Source organism: Malus domestica, chromosome 09, assembly GCF_042453785.1.
Source record: "Malus domestica chromosome 09, GDT2T_hap1".
NCBI lineage: Eukaryota > Viridiplantae > Streptophyta > Magnoliopsida > Rosales > Rosaceae > Malus > Malus domestica.
Window position 1 is genome coordinate 26,605,254 of NC_091669.1, and position 13,483 is coordinate 26,618,736.

Here is a 13,483-nt window from a genome sequence, read left to right on the forward strand (position 1 = left end):
TCCCAAGGAGTGCACTTCTCCCTCCTCGAAGAAAAGCTCAGTATGCAAGCCTGCCCGAGGGCGATGCAAACTGTTGAGCAAGTGGCGCATGATGGAAAGGCCCTTACCAAATTCGTAAGGAGATTGAGTTCGAGCAACTTTGGGTGCCATTGGATGATTTTGAGGAGAAGATAGGAAGATAGTTGGCATTAGGAGGCAAGAATTGAAGAACGAGAAAGGTTTCTGGAAAGTCTAAAGGCTCTGAGAATTCTGAGAAGTTCAGGAAATTTAAAGGCTCGAAATGACTACTGTATTTTGCCGATGAGTTTAAGTGAAAATTATATAGTGAGCAGTTAATTAATGATGGAATTCGTGGGTTAGTGCAAAGGTTTAGTTCACAATGACTGTTTTAAATGGCACAAGTCCCGAGTGAAGGCGTGTGATAGTTATTTAATCATTATTAGTTTCTCGGGTAGCCGACTCAACAATGATTAAAGGGGGCACTGTTTGGGTTAATATTTAAACATTGGACTTAGATGAAGGAAAGCCTAAGGGTGCCAACCAAAAGGGGACTTGCTTGAAGCCCAGCATCAAGCCTAAAGGCAAATTGAAGCCTTCTCAACCAAATACAAGCCACATACTTACTATTGAAGTGAAAAGTAATGGAAACTAACCTACTACCAGCCAAAGAACACTTTCTAGTGGCATTCCAAGTAAAAAGCTGATGACTCACTACCCTCCAAGTGCTTTCGCGCAAGAACAAAGTTACAGCAGTCGGGCTAATCTACTTATAAAAGGATGAAGAGGCCTCAGAGACAAGGACACTCAACGGATCAAACAAACAAACATACAAACTCTGCTCTTAAGCCAGATTTGCATTCAAAAGCTGAAATCAACCCAGATTCACTCATTTTTAGCGACAAGCTATCTCTTGTTCAGATTTCCTTAGAAAGCCTATATTTCTCTAGTTTAAAGGCTTTGCTATCTCCCTTAGTGGCATAGTATCGATTCCCCTTGTGTAAACTTGTTTACCATCCATCCTTTTTTAGCATATAAACCCTTGTTAATTGAAAGAGAAGTAACTGCAAGAGGTTCAACCTTGATAGACAAGGTGAAATGTTGCCCGAAGCTCTTTGTTTGTTTTCTAAATTTGTAGATCTATTACTTAATGCATTCTCCAGTATGTATTCAAGTTATTTCCACCTGCTTTCCTACTTTAAGAGTCTTATTTGCATCTGGATCTGGTTAGTTTAATGAATATGTCTTCATTAAAAGCAATCTAGGACTAAACAAATGACTTAAGGGTATATGGACTCCCTTCATTCGAACATACAAGACTCTGAACTAAATGTCCTTGTTTACAAGGCAAGAAAAAGAACTTAATATGGACTTAACCCATCCATGACAATAATTTGATAACAAGAAGTCCGAGTAACTTGGGGCGCAAGTAATCGATTAAACACACTCTTGTTCTACATCTGCTATACTGAGATAGCAGTGGCACACCTAGCACTCAGTTAGTTTTGATTGCGAGCCTCAAGGCCTACACCTTAGGCCCCACAAAGGCACATTTCATAACTAATTTTGTCCTCTTTTTGTAGCACATCAACAAGCAAGAGCCCGACTACACATCCAAAGTGCTAATCCCTTGGGAAGCTGTGCTGAGATCCGAGAATCATTCTCCAGAGAAATTTTCGCCCAAGTAGACCCGAAAACCACATCAATAATCTCGTAGATGGTCAAGTAGTCGAAAATGGGCAAGAAGGCCAACACAACCCTCCCCTTTAGCAGCTCATATCTCTTCTTCATGGCGGCGAACTCATAGATGGGCTTGAGCACAGAGACCACATAGGCCAAGTGCCAGAGAGCAGTGATGTAGTCATGGACGACCAAGAAGATGAGGAATTTGACAATGCTAGTAGAAGAACATAACTAATCTCTGTTTTGGAAAAGGAGACGGGCTTGGAGGCGTAGAGGGAGGCTATAATTCAATGAGGTCCAAATGTCCCTATGGTGCGGGTTTGTGTCATGGACGTTGCTGAACATAGTCGCAATGTTGCCCTGAAATAAGTTATAACACAATGTCATGTGTAGGATACCATCGTGATAATGTACTCAATCCATCTAAGTTTCTCTCGTAAAAGTGGGCCTGCTGATGGCCCACACCTACGAAAATAGTAGAGAAACTTACGTGACACCTACTTATTGTAAGCGTGACGTTATATTAATGTAATGAAAGTTCTTGTCAAGTGGAGGGGAAATGTTTGAACAGAAATGCATTGAAGAAAAATGCCCCATCACTGTGATCCGCCATTTGCATGATTGTTTACATTTATAGCTACATACATTTTACATTTCCGTTCAAATTTCTCGAAAATATTTTCTGATTCCAAGCATAACTTTCGCGTTGGATTCAAATCTCTAATCCAAAATTAAATTTCAAATTATAAATCATTTTGTCCTGGAGGTATTCTCTCGGCATTTAAAATTAAAATGTAGTAGAGTCGTCAATAGAGGTTCACAAGTAGTCATGGGAGTAGAGTAGATGCAATCAGACAAAGTAGCCTGCGAAACATGATTTCCCTGCCATCCGATCCAACCACTGCCCACTGGTTGTAGATTTACCATCGACCCTCGCTGCTCTGGAGTTCATCTTCTACCTCTTGCTACCAGGCCTGCCACAAAACACCTCACATAGTAAGAGAACAAATCTTAACGGGAAGAATGGTTTTGATTCCAACAGTCGACGATTCTATACACTAATGCGTTGCTCGAATCCTTGAGATTCAAGTCATTTAAACGCAATTGCAACAACGATATTCAGAGGTTGAATTCGCATGAGATGCATAGAGATACAACAAAAGAAAGACAAAGTGGAGTACGAATCAACAGCAATATCTAAAGTGGTTCGATGAATTGCCGAGGACATCAAATGCATGTCTCAAATCTATCCATTTTAATAAAATTAAATACAGCTGAGGATTATCATTGGTGCAATCATGAATGCATCCAAACAGAGAATTTAACAAATTGCCCCAACAAGAGAACAGTAATCCAATATCTTGAGAAACATTTAACTTCCAAATAATAATGAAACTAACCTTCCTTCGTTTCATGTTCTCTTTCGCTTGAGTGTCTTAATACTCTTTAAGACAAAACTGATAACCTCCTTCAGTGTGGCTTTCCTTCCTTCTTTGAAGTTCCAAAGTTCAGAGATAACATACCTCCCACTTGGATTGTAATCATTAAGTTCTTTCAAGGCTGTAACGACACACTCATGTATCTCATTGCCCCACTCCTCCTTCAGATTTCGTAGCTTCTCATCTTCCTCATCAAGTATTTCCTGCATCACATGGCATCTCAGAAAATTAATCATCTTCTAACCACCTCCTCGTCATTATGAATGGGTGATTTAACACGACATTTACATAAATACATGTAGTATCTTCACATGCATAAGAACTTCAATCTCTAAATTTCTTTCACACGGCATCCTCAGCAAGGAAATTGTTATTCAGCACAACTTTTACCCAAAATCTATTAACACAAAACAGATGAAAAAAACGAACTCCTATTACATAGTTATCAATACATTTGCAAGGTAACTCTGATTTATACCACGTAGCAGGGCCAACGTAAATTATCACAAGCAGATAGCATAACTCCTCCCACCATATATATAATTGTAGAAACTGTGTTGGTTGCCAAACACAGCACACGTATGATTAGAATCCTAAAATTTTCCATGTTTGAAACTCTTGTAGGGTGCCTAGTTCTTCCCAGATACTAATTTTATGTTCCAGAATTGGTATAATGATTACAAAAACACCAGGAAATAGTTGAAAACAAAAATTAACAAAACAAGAATATTGTGTGTATTTGTTGAAATAACGAGTTACTAGATAAGCTTTTTATCATGATACCACTGCAAGTTGGAGTGCACATCTCCACTTGCATTGTTGGTATATAAATGAGTTCCGAAACCATCAATTTGAAGGTATTTAAGAATCATACCTTGGGCTCCTCATTGACTGTTATAACCTTGAAAGGATGCCAATCAGGATTTGTTAGATTGTCCTGCCACAAGGAACATAGAGTGGAGGCCTGCACCTGTGCTTTCTCAAGAGTGAATCGTTCCTTGCATGTGTTCATGAAGGGCTTCTGATCAAGATCACCCATTCTCTTTATCCCAATATTAGATCGACCACTCAACATTTCACTCAAACCCTGAATAAACAGTAAGAGCTTTTCATGACTTCATTATCTCTCTTCATCATATGATGAAAATATGCTAATTACAAATAATTTTTTTATTTGTTCCTTCTCTGACAAGATAAGGGAACTATATTTTTGTTTTTATAAGTATGAACCACAAGATTATGCCAAACAGAAAACATGACTACCAGAATTTTCCAATCTCTATCTTATACTCTCGTCTGAGCTGTGATTATGCCAAACAAAAAGCACGAGAGGTTAGATGATTACTAAAACAGAATTTACCATAGATTACCAACTCATCACTCTAAAGCACTTTGGCCGCTTCTTTTTCTTTCTTAATGTACTTTTTCTAGCTTCCAATTCGATTACCTTCCAAGGCAATGTAACAAGGAGAGAATAGTCATAATAAGTCACTATTTAAACATTCGAAAGTGGGATATATGTTTCATAGAATATCAAAAGTACATTAAGTCTATACAAAATAAATAAATAAAAATGTATGTATTATATTATTAATCAATATACAAAATTAAGATGGTTCCATCTTGTCACTATTCCAGTTTGATAATCGAGAAACATAACTTATGAGACAATCTAATAAACGAACATTCTTCATCCACGTAGACATATATATATAGTCCACCATTATAAAGGTGACTTCATGCATGTGGGATCCTGCCAATCTAACAGGCAGGTAAAATTATGTTAAATAAACTGCACCCATTTAGAGTTTAGGTATCAGCTCTCATGTTTTTTGGCCAAGTTAACTCTACCCCACCTAGATTAATAAACCCTGCCAAAACATCGAAACAAAAAACTTATAAAGAACTAAAATGTGAAGGGTCCAATGATCTGAGCCATATATTTTTAGGCTTCCCCACAATCATCCTTGCGAAAAATCAACAAAATCTAAAACCTATTGTTAAAGAATTTTTGACAAAGAAATTGACGACCAGTGTTTCAACAAACCAGGTAATGATCAGATGGTAACCAAAATGGCTTCCAATTCGGTTGTTTTTCTTGGATGCTCTTAATTGAGTATCAAAAAAACCGGACAGTTTTCATTGTGGAACCCCAGTGTGGGCCCAGCCTCAACAATATGGTCCTTACTTTTCTTAAAATGGGGGCATCCTTATAGCAGGGTATATAAAATAAGTGCAACTATTAATAAGTAAAGTTCAAAATAAAAAGGAGGAAAAAATGCATACCACTATTAATTCTTTACGCGCTTCTTGTAACTCATCATTGCTTTGGCGTTCTTTGGTGATAAGAGTTTGATTTAGAGATTCTAAATCCTCAAGTTCATCAACTTTTTCCCCTAATTCATCTTCCATTTCTTTTATCTTTGATTGAACAGCATCATCATCTTGATCCCCTAGATGCTTCATCACCTCTAATTTCCCTTTTAGCTCTTCAATCTCCATCTCCAGCTTCTGTTTAGCATCCAGCTGCTTTTCTAACTCAAGTATTTTATTTAAGGCATCCTCTTTTTCTCTCTGAAAAGTTCAGATTCCTAGTCAGTGAAAACCATGGAAAAGACAGATATAGCAAGGAAGTTTTGCAGTTTCTATTGAGCTTAACACTAAATTTCCACACCTTTTGCATTTCAACCAGCCTCAAGACACTCTCATCAGCCTTTTTCTGCTCCTCGGAAGCCAATTGTAGTGAATTGTTTCTGTCATCATTCTGGAGGGGCAAACTATATTAGTACCCAGAACACAAACCAAGGAACGGCTTTACCTACTGGCTGCGCATTTCTAAATTTGAATTTTTAACACATGGCAATGCTTATGTACATGGCTGTGTTTGAATTACAGGGATATGTTTATCAGAGCTTAACTTGTATGATTATGAGGATAAACTATTGACCAATTTAAAAACCAAACTGGATATCACAAACCCCATAAAATAAAAAACCAATATGAAATAGAAGTCAAATAATTTTGATGCATCCCAGAAATTAAATGGAAATAATGAATCATTTTTTATAAACGCTAACTGACTATTTACTACTTAACTCCTAATGCAGACAATTAACCCCTTTTATTGAGGTCTCAAACTGTTCCAGTCTCAAATTAATCACATATGAAACTGGGTATAACTTAAATCTTATACAGACAGGAAATGATTCTAGGTTACAGAATTTGACAATTCAAATTCTTGAAATATCTACAGCTCTGATTAACTAATAAAATTAATTCCAATTAAACAAAATTTGTCTCTATTTGTAGCTAACCGCCAGAATACAAGGATAGCAAACAGAAATGCAACGTATGGACTGCTAGTAAAGTCAATGCTTAATTTAAATTCTTTTAATGCAAAATATGGAGTGGTACAAGTATGTCATATATGTTACCTTCTTCTTATCCTCGTCAAGTTTTTGCCTCTCACGCTCAGTCAATGCTTCCCGTTTGTTTAATTCTTTGCTCCAGGAGTCAAGTTTCTTTTTTTTAGACTCCAACTCATAATTCAATTTTTCTTGTTCCTCTAATATTCTCTGAACATTATTTCTTGCCATTTGCTGCATCTTTCTCGTTTCTGATAAACACGAAAACAGTTCGTCAAGGAACCCCAACAAATCAAGCAAAGATAATAAAATCCAAATGCATAGGTACATTTAAACAAGAGGATGTGCTATACGCATGGACATAAAAAACAAAGCATAGGAGAAGGGGCAGGACAAAACCTTTAACAAAGTCATTGTGCAGCCGGTCTTTCTCTTCAAGCATCCTACTTAAAGACAGTGTCCTCTCATTGTACTTGTATCGCAGTTCATCCAGATTTTCATTTGTCATATCAATTTCATTGGCCAGGCTTGCCACAACATCATTTCTTTTTCTAGCTGCTTCCTGTACAATGTCAGATACCGTTCTTAGCTCTCCTGTCTTGCGAAGAAACTCCCCTATCTGCCCTTGGGAGTGATAATCATCAGCACGAGCGCACCACCCATAGATGCTTGAGCCAGGCTGTTCCTTTCGTGCATTCCAATCCTTTTTACTTTGACAGTCGGTTTCAAACGTCTTCTCAAAATCAGTAGCATTCCCAAAACCATTCCAATCTTTACTAAAATATACTACAGCGCATGCAGCTGGATTGCCTTCATTGCACAAAGTACGAACTTCTGAAGGTTTATATTTTGAAAACTTTCTCATCCAGTATCCAGAATCTAGAAGATCTTTTCCATCCTTTGGCTGGCTCACTATGTTTACAACAATGCCAGTCCAAGGCCACACGTAGAGGTCTTCTTGCTTTTCTTGCTGAGCAACAGGAGCCGGTAAAGTTGGACGCTGTACTTGGTCTCCTTCGCTGGCTAGATCATTCTCCAAGTAGAGTGCCAAGGCAAGGTGGTTGGCTTTCTGCTTCGCATTTCTGAGAGCAGAACCTTTGGCCACCCCTGAAGCATGTTGGAGGAGGTCCTTAAACTTGTAATCTTGTTTCTTCTTCCCCGCACAAAAGGGGCATCTAAGAGTCCCATTAGGACCCTTTACTTTATATTTTCCCTCCCGTAACTGCTCATAGGGTTTATCTTTGTATTCATGGATCTCGGAATCACTAATATCAGATTCATCTTCAGAGCTGTAGTCCATCTGGATTGTATACAAACATCACAAATCATTGTTTGAAAACAGACTTGGTTTCGTAAATCCAAAAAACTCCAAACACACAAAACTGGAGTGCTTGCAAGGAGACAGTTTAATGGACATTACAGCATGTCCACTCCTAAAGGTCAAGGTGATAAATAATTTGAGCATAACGAGAAATTGAATAAACAAACAAATGCTTTAAGCGAGTTTGAAACTAATGATACAAAAACCCAACAATCAGAACAGTTTCTCTGCAAATTACTCAAGAATGACAACAATTTCTCTAAAAAAACCCAAAAATTGAACAGTTTCTCTTCATTCTTACAAAACCCGGCTTCTCTAAACATGTTCTGAACAAAGTAATTTGTATTGCAATAAAACTACATTTCCATCTCAATCTAATGCTTCAATCTTCAATCGCATAAACTACAGTTCAAATGCGAAAAAATAAATGCATAAATTCGCTAACCCACAAAATTTGAGACCACATTTCAACATGCCAATAGCAAAGGGATGCCATAATCAAAGAAATTTTGAGTTCTTAAGCTGAGATTGTAGCGAGAGTAAGAGAGACTTACAGTGGAAAGTGACAGTCAGTGAGGGCAAGTGGGTCTCTCTCTCTCCCCCTCGTCGTCTTCTGCTTAGGGCAAGCCCTAGATACTGTTTCCGAGTACCCGAGGTGAGGTGACGATCACGTGCCTTGCTTGCACTCGCCCGCGATTATTCGTTACAGAGAAGTGAGCCAGTGAGAGGAAATTCCTGTTTCTACTAGTGTGGCAGACACACTCCCAATGCATTGAAATTTCAAGACACCCCTCTTTTTCCATATATAAAAATACGCATAGTTCTCGTTGCAACTCGACTTCATTCTCGCTTTTTTCTGTTGAAACTGAAAACTTTCCATTTAACCCTTTAAAATTTAATTTTTGTTTCATTTTACACGTTTTGTGCAATTTCCATTTCAAATAGGGTAGTGCTGTCAACAAGCGCATTCTTATTTCGCGCACTCTCATCTCAATTTTTAGCTATCAATTCGAAAGAATTCCCTGGCCGAGTGCTTTCATGTCCCTGATGACCTCACAGATAGGGACGATAACACCCAAAAGAAGAGCTCCGACCAGGATCACGATTGGAACAAGGATAAGCAAGCTCCATTCAAGCTGAAGTAGTACACAATCTTGAACACTACTATCAACAACGTCCTCCATAGCAACAAGGACACCTTACCTTAAAAGGCTCAAACCTCTTTTTGACCATCTGGCCAATTAAAAGCTCAATGAGTACTGCTCTTTCCACCAGTTTACCAGTCACACCACGCAGAGCTACCGCACACTTAAAGATCATATTGGGTAGCTAATCGATCAGGGGGGCCGCTTGGAGTTCGTTAAGAGCAACACTAGGAAAGAGAAACCCGCTGAGAAGAAGAATCAAGGCCAGTCCGAGCTTATCGATAAAGAGGAAAATCAGCGCCCGATGAAGAAGCCTACCCTTAACATTAGTTGGTCAGGAGGTGCCTGAAGACAAAAGAGCTTGCAGCCTTGTACATAGGAAAGGAACTCTGATCAACCTAAGGTGGAATGTCCTCAAGCACTACCAATATCACTAAAGACCCTTCCACGAACTACATGTTGTTTGATTCTTCCTCAGCATGAAAAGAGATGTAGTCCCTCCATCATGGGTCCAACCACAATTGATCTCAACGATGCTCGTCTTCGTATAGATTGGAGAATATATCTCCAAAGTCTGCCTAAGTCAAGGCAACTTCATCAAAGATGAACCCCCATGCAAAACACATTGTTTCATCTTTTATTAGAATTACACCTGTGATTTGATTCTCCTTCCCGAATATATGTAGGCAGTCCAATTTGGTGTTCAATCACACCGCAAATCAAACCCCCATTCTTTTATATTAAGAATTTAGTTTGGTTATCACACGACTTTCGTTTGTTTGTTCTTTCTTTTTTCTTTTTTTGAGGTACAAGAATCCCTCAATATCCTAAATATCATACAATTTGAAACTCTGCAAAAGTGCAAGTCTAAAAACTCAAAAGTGATAATGCAGAGGAGTCTCTTATAATCCATTTCGTGGTTTTCCTGTTAGCAGCTTATAAGGCTCGAGCCGTATTAAGCACGGCTGCGATAGGTGGACTATGAACACGGGGACATGACCCCTTGATCCGTAAATTTTCAATGCATCATTTGGCTTCCTGAAAGTTTATACAACCTAAGGGTTGTGGGTTATAACATTCAATCTCGGGTTTTGACCATACGACGGAATAATGAAATGCCCGATCCGAAAATCATCTAAGTTGTGGCGTTGAAGTCCGACCCTGAGTACGATTACTTCTATCCGGACTAGTGTACTAAGTGAAGTATGTTATGAAGTGGTCTCGTGCCTAAGCAGGTTCGAAAGAGACATCAACTAGGAAATGCACAATAGGAATTTTATTCCAATAGAGCTCCAATATGTGGAAATTTCTTAGCTAAGTTAGCTAAGTGTAGTCCGTTCAAAATGGCTTAGGTCCAACGCATATAGAGTCTAACAAAAAGATTACAAAGGTGTTCCCGATCCTCCACGTGGACGTGACATAGTCCCTAATGAATTTTTGTTTAAGATTCATTGGGTACTTTTTAAGTTTCGAATGAATTCCTTTTTTAGCAATTCTAAGCAAATACAAAACGGCTCAAGAATAGCAAAGTCGAAGCAGCATTTGATGGTAGCATCCTTGTCGTTCTCCCCATTCAACCCAAGAGAAATAAGCCACTTTAGTTGTGGTGTTCTGCAGGAATGACCTCGAAGGCTCGATCGATTAGCTATGGCCGACACAATCTTTCTCACATCATTGCCGCACTATAGATTAACAGATGGAACATTCCAGAATCGAACCTGGGAGATGTCGCCTTCCTAGTTCCTGTCGACCACCAGGGCATCCTTAGAACCACCAGGACATCCTTATACCAGTCTTGATCATGCCAGAGTAAGTCGGTGATATATGCTCCCCATTGTAGACTTGGCCGTGATTGGAAGAAGTAATGTGTCTTTAAACTTTCCCACATGGTGTACAACATGCGAAATTCCTTAATCCTAAGGGTTTGCTTCATACCATTCACTTAGCTCGAAGCATGTGATAATGCAAAAAGGAGGCATGAGTGAGATTGCAGACGGCCACATTGTATAACAAAATCTCCTTCAGGAGCGTAGATAGAGGGAATTTTAGACTCAAATCTTAGTACCATAGGTGGATTATGGTACATGAACGATAAGGATCAGAAGAATCAGGCAAAACTGCTTGGATGTTTTGGTTGGCTTCCAACTAGACCTTGTAGTCATTTAGTAGATCTCGGCGATGGCGAACGAAGGCTTCATCATCTTCTTTACTCCGTACTCTGACCACATGAGGGTCTAGTGAAAGTTGTAGTTTGCTATAAAGGCATGAAGAACATTCAGATAAGACATATCTTGATTTGAAATGTTTGGGGAAAACATTGGAAGTGAGAATTTCTGGCAAAGAAAGTAGAAGGTTCAATAATCCAAGGTTCTATAGAAATCTTAAAATAAAGTTGAAGGTTTGAACACTTTGAAGTGTGAAGAAAACAAAGAAGAAATCAGAAGATATTTTAGATTCATCCCACCGTTGATTCTGGATTATCATGCCTTAAGATCTACGAATTCGACAATCTAAATAGGTTAGAAACATAAAAAGTAGTTCCTCATTTCTCGCGCACACACAACTAAGGGCTGGTTTGGCATTGCTGTGCTTTGAAAAAAAACTGCTGTGAGAATAAGCGGCTGTGAAATAAATCAGCAGAGTGTTTGGTAAACTTTTTTGTAAAAGTGCTTTTGAAAAAAAAAACAGTCTAATAGTGGGTCTTTTCATTAAAGAAGCACTGTAGCTCCATGTGCTTTGAAAAAAAGCCAGTTTTCCAAAGCTGCAAATAGCAGCTTCAGCTTTTTCCTTTGATTTCAGCTTATTCTCACAGCAGCTTCCAAAATAAGTCTTTTTTTTTTAGTTTACCAAACATCTAAAACCCTCACAGCTTTTTTTCATGGGTGCTTTTTTTTTAAGCACCTCACTCCCAAACTAGGTCTAAGGCATCCCTATTATTGCAGCATTTATGGCACGATCTTCAGGAGCATATGTATGATTCCGGAACATCTTAATTACCTTGCAACAGGCAACAACTATGAGGTTAGATTGCCATGCGTCAGAGAACTATAAACATTATGTATTCTGATTTACTCCGAAAGGCATGATCTTTGGATAATTATCTATCTTTAAGTGGAACAACCCTTTAGATAAATAGTTAAGGGAAACTGTAGGACCACAATTTTCAAGGGTTGGAGTAAGATGGATCGAAATATAAGTATCTAACAATTCTGGTCATGTACCCAACAGTTCCAATCAGCTTAAGCTGCACAAACAGACTAGTGATGCCACCATCATCTGGTGTCCCAGAAAGGTAGGCAAAGTCCATCGACTTCTCTAAGATTGACCATTCTTGTTCTGCCAGATACGGAAACTTGATCAGGTCATGGATCAGATAAGTTTCTATATTCTTGAAAATTCCTACAATCTATGGATTGGCATATGCTGCAAGTAATCAAAATTCTAAGAGGATGCAATATCCACTCTTAGATATACTTTGGGATTCTCTTAACTTAATACGTATTTTATATCTTAAAGGGACTATCTCTCGACTAGTATAAATACGCTATTCTAGGATTCATTTCGAGAAACACAATTATCACATACTCTATTGTCTTGGTTGTTGCTTGAGTCTCATAAATTGGTTACCAACTTGGCTGTCGAAGAGCCTTTGACTAGTACCCCACCGTTTCTAAGATGATCTTATGATTGTTTGTTCTTTTACAAGTAGTCGAGTTTATGCATCTCCTCCACATAGGGTGGTGCATGAATTATTTGTTGCGCTTGTCTCTACATGCTTCGATGCATCATTTTCACTTGCCTCTTCTGTTCTCCAGGTAGATGTGGTATCTTTTCTGAAAGCATAAGATGTTAAAACAATGGGTACTTCGAGAGCAGTGCCAGGTAAGCAATCAGGGAAGGGGTTCCAGGCAGTCGATTCCAAATTGGAAGGTTGATTCCAAGTGCTGGTTGATTGCACTCTTTCTTTTTGCCCTGTAGAGAAGAACGAGGTCAAAGAAAAGGATAGGGAGAAAGCATGCTATGAGATACTCTTGCTTTCAACCCTAGTGATATGAGATACCTTTGCTCTGGTGTGACTTGGTTGAAGAGGTGTTTCCAGGGAGGAAGAAAACTGAGTATGTTGAGAGGGTTAGTTGCAGATGTATTCTTGGCAAGGACGAAGGGTCAGGCGTTTGTATTTTCGGGGAGGAAGAAAACTAAGTACGTTGAGAGGTTTAGTCGCATATGTATTCTTGGCAAGAAAGAAAGGTCAGGCGTTTGTATTTTCAGGGAGGAAGAAAATTGAGTATGTTGAAAGGTTTGGTTGCAAATGCATTCGGCATGGAAGAAGAGTCAGGCATTTTGGATGTGTGCTTTGCTATAGAGGATGGAGGTCTAATTATATGGTGATTTCCCAATAGCAAGTGGCAGTGCGGATGCGGCCTTGTCACCCACGCTTGTTGACCAAAAGTGGTGGTAGTTGGAATAATGGACTTCGCACATTTTCAACTTTGTTAGTGATCTTTGACAAAGTTGCACGTGATAGCTGAAAGC

General features: G+C 38.8%; 1 protein-coding gene across 2 annotated transcripts; it reads right to left on the reverse strand.

The window, feature by feature from the left end:
• Positions 1 to 2,240: 2,240 nt before the first annotated feature.
• On the reverse strand, positions 2,241 to 9,604 carry LOC103424873 (factor of DNA methylation 1-like). Of its 2 annotated transcripts, XM_008362960.4 has the most exons (8): positions 8,360 to 9,604; positions 6,884 to 7,784; positions 6,554 to 6,735; positions 5,794 to 5,883; positions 5,406 to 5,693; positions 3,994 to 4,206; positions 3,081 to 3,322; positions 2,241 to 2,654 (listed from the first exon to the last, which is right to left on the reverse strand). In XM_008362960.4, the coding sequence occupies exons 2-7, from the start codon at positions 7,782 to 7,784 to the stop codon at positions 3,092 to 3,094; spliced, it is 1,905 nt and encodes a 634-aa protein (XP_008361182.1). In that variant the 5' UTR covers positions 8,360 to 9,604; the 3' UTR covers positions 2,241 to 2,654; positions 3,081 to 3,091. The 2 variants fall into 2 exon arrangements, with proteins under 2 accessions (XP_008361182.1, XP_028964263.1); XM_029108430.2 differs by lacking the exons at positions 2,241 to 2,654; positions 3,081 to 3,322; positions 3,994 to 4,206 and adding an exon at positions 4,389 to 4,566.
• Between the last annotated feature and the right edge of the window lie 3,879 nt (positions 9,605 to 13,483).

What these genes read in the sequence shown, in the direction of transcription:
- LOC103424873 (XM_008362960.4), bottom strand. Translation starts at nt 7,784, where the DNA reads ATGGACTACAGCTCTGAAGATGAATCTGATATTAGTGATTCCGAGATC. An exon ending in GCACAATGACTTTGTTAAAG is followed by an intron (nt 6,736 to 6,883) that starts GTTTTGTCCTGC and finishes CGTGTTTATCAG; the next exon opens with AAACGAGAAAGATGCAGCAA. An exon ending in CAGTCAATGAGGAGCCCAAG is followed by an intron (nt 3,323 to 3,993) that starts GTATGATTCTTA and finishes CATGTGATGCAG; the next exon opens with GAAATACTTGATGAGGAAGA.